At 40.6% G+C, this 3,043-nt stretch overlaps 1 protein-coding gene across 1 annotated transcript; it reads left to right on the top strand.

The window, feature by feature from the left end:
- Window positions 1-571: 571 nt before the first annotated feature.
- LOC139480247 (ATP-dependent RNA helicase glh-2-like) lies at window positions 572-2,705 on the top strand. Its single transcript, XM_071263285.1, has 5 exons — window positions 572-914; window positions 1,221-1,309; window positions 1,436-1,578; window positions 1,874-2,102; window positions 2,589-2,705. The coding sequence occupies exons 1-5, from the start codon at window positions 572-574 to the stop codon at window positions 2,703-2,705; spliced, it is 921 nt and encodes a 306-aa protein (XP_071119386.1).
- Window positions 2,706-3,043: the final 338 nt, after the last annotated feature.

The following is a 3,043-nucleotide window of genomic DNA, read 5'->3' as shown; positions in this document are numbered from 1 at the left end:
ACCTAATTATTTTATAACATTATTGTTAAATAAGGAAGCAATATACATTCGATATATTCCCGCAAAAGTCCGAGTAAACCGCACAGGACTGCAAAAGTATTACGGAAGGATTACACGGGAAAGAATGTGAAGGGGAAAGAGCTGGATCTTGATGAATGTATCGCTCTTAATTTATCTGGAATAGCTGTACATCTCTTAGAGCCATTCCTTAATTGCATAATGGGCATGGGACATTGTCATTGTCTCAGATAAACAATCAATGCACACGTGACATTAACGATCATCAAGTCAATGTCATTAAGCAATAAAGTAATGAAGAAAATAATGCAACAACGATTAAGGTCGAAATATGTGAATAGCATAATTGCATAACCTAATCTAATGCTGTAGCCGTAACTCTCCAATAGCCAGTCCTTAATTACATCAGGTACATGGGATAGGACTTCCGATTGGTCACCTCTTTTATTTCTGAGACATAATTAATTACCAGCTTATTATACCTGAAGTGTATATAAACCCGGTCAGATAGATACCAGCATTATCTCAGGTTGTTCTCGAGTACAAATCTACCATGGCTGTCCTCGCAGTAGCTCTTCTATCTATTATAGCTCACCTGGCTTTAGGTCAAGGTTGGGGTCAGAGTAACGCCGGACTTAGTCAAGGTAATGCAGGACTTGGTTTGGGACAGGCAGGGGCTTCTTGGGGTCAAGCCGGACTTGGTCAAGGTAATGCAGGACTTGGTTTGGGACAGACAGGAGCATCTTTAGGTCAAGCTGGACTTGGACTTGGCTCTGCTGGGCTTGGATTTGGTGCCGGTGGACTTGGATTTGGTACCCATGGACTTGGGATTGGAAGAACAGGTTGGGGTCAAGCAGGGACAGGATGGGGCCAGAACATTATCAACCCTTATCTGAGTAAGTATTTACAGACACTTTCATTTTCTTTACAGCCACTGTGCAACCAGGGTAAGGTTAACCCTTTCTATGACCATCCTACGCCCAACTGCGTACACTGGACATGCTCGATGTTTTGAACACATTGTGCTGTTGAGTGTGCTGAAGCAGTGACCAAAACCACATTTCCGAGGCCACCGCCTCAGAAGAGTGAACGATTGATCCCAAAGAAGCTTATACACTTTTACTTTCTTACTACTTAAACTACAACTTGTATGTGTATATTGCGTAACATAAAGTGCTCAACTGTGTTTACTTTCCCACCAGATACAACCATTACCTGCACTGGAACAGCAACAGGTTTTGCTATGTCTCTTACCCTGAGGAGGATGCAGCCAACTTGGGGAGGATGGGGTGTAAGTAGTTTTATTTATTGACTGAATTAGTCTGCAGTTTGGGTTGTCTTTTTGAAAGACAATACTACTTTAATATTACTCTCGCGAGTTATGCGTTTTGAAACGAACATAGCTTTTTTATTATAGATTGGTCAGTCTCGAAGTGGTCTGACTGGATCTGCCGTTCTGAGGACTACAACTGTGTCAGGAAGTTACAACCTCGTTATCACTGAGAGATCTCGTGTGGAGGCTGGATGTACCGCTGATGGACTCGGGCCTGTCCTTGGAAGGTAAGGAAAGGGTTGCTGAAGTTAAAACATGATCTCCCCATTAAAATGTTTAAAGAATTTTCACACTCAAATGAGCAAATATCAAATGCATCTTAAATATCATACTATGTCATACTATGTAACATTGTTTTTAAACACCCACAATGTTTTTAAAATTCCAAGCGTCTCACCAAGAACATCTTTAAAGAATGTTTTTAAGAATTTTAAATTTTCACAGTTAAAATACATTTCCTCATGACCGGAAACGAGCAATTTTCAAATGCATCTCAAATACCACACTATGTCTCTTTTACAGCAACGTGTGGGGCCAACAGTGGGGTCAAGGTCTTGGTCAACAGTGGGGTCAACCATGGGGACAGCAGTGGGGACAAGGATGGGGTCAGTCATGGGGCACTGGAACGACCACCACCCCCGGAGTTGTCACCTCTGTCACCCTCACTACAAACCAGGAGACTGTCATTGACTTGGCCTCTGCCAACCTACCATTCAGACAGCTCGAGAGATACGGAGGACGTGGAATGGCTGTAAGTAGTTTCTTTTAATCGTAGAATTGTTGGCTATAATGTCCATTCAAAATCAAACCTTCCAAAGCCATTTCAGGGAGATAAGAATGATAGTAAATACGATTTGATGTGATCCACATAATTATTAATACGTGACTCAGTCTTTTTTTAAAAGAAATGATAACAGGTTAGGTCCGTAACAGATAAACTGGTGTTCTTACGAATACGCCCTAAATTCTATAAGACAAACAAATGACATTAGCTTACTTCTGTTACTTCTGACCCGAAGAGGGTGGCTATTATTTACATTAAAATTTAAACCCACCGACAAGGTAAACGTGAAATTAGAATGTTACAGAAATTCACAAAATTCTCAATGCGAGAATCAGTCATTTTATAAAACGAAGGACATCAGGTCAGGCCCATTAGAGATAAACATGCGTTCTTATGAAAACGCCGTTAACTCTCAAAGACAAACAAATGACATAAGCTTACTGCTGTTTCCAGCTGTGTTCATCTTTGACCACTGGCACCGATGGACGTCAAGTGTGTGTGGAGCCTATCCTGGCCTGCTGCAAGTTGGGATTCGACAACATGGATGCTGTCACACCAACACCTCCATAAACAGAATGAGCTATCTGAAGGCTACAACAAGTGTGTGAATGCTGTATGGAAACTGCATGTTATGTGAATACTATTCTTAACTTATGAATTTCTAATATTTCTCATCTCATGTGACGGAACTACATTAGTTGTATTCATATCATTGCTTGTTCTGTTCATCAACAATCATTATCAATACTCTTCACAAAGATCATAGGAGGTACTAGTATTTATTTTACAAATAAAAAGTACGAAAACAACACGTGTTACATATTTCTTATGTCAAAAGAGCAATTGTGATAATGTGCAAACTGGTAATGTGTCAGCATACACATGTGAGTTTAAGATCACAGCCTGGG

This window comes from Haliotis cracherodii, unplaced genomic scaffold, assembly GCF_022045235.1.
Source record: "Haliotis cracherodii isolate W230 unplaced genomic scaffold, xgHalCrac1.p SCAF_4, whole genome shotgun sequence".
Classification (NCBI taxonomy): Eukaryota; Metazoa; Mollusca; class Gastropoda; order Lepetellida; family Haliotidae; genus Haliotis; species Haliotis cracherodii.
Note: the sequence above shows the minus strand (reverse complement) of the source record. Positions and strands in the feature narration are given on the sequence as shown.

Bases quoted from the DNA above. Each gene is read 5' to 3' on its own strand.
- LOC139480247 (XM_071263285.1), top strand. From the start codon at position 572: ATGGCTGTCCTCGCAGTAGCTCTTCTATCTATTATAGCTCACCTGGCT. The intron at 1,310-1,435 runs GTAAGTAGTTTT...TTTTTATTATAG, and splicing joins CAACTTGGGGAGGATGGGGT to ATTGGTCAGTCTCGAAGTGG. The intron at 2,103-2,588 runs GTAAGTAGTTTC...TGCTGTTTCCAG, and splicing joins ACGGAGGACGTGGAATGGCT to CTGTGTTCATCTTTGACCAC.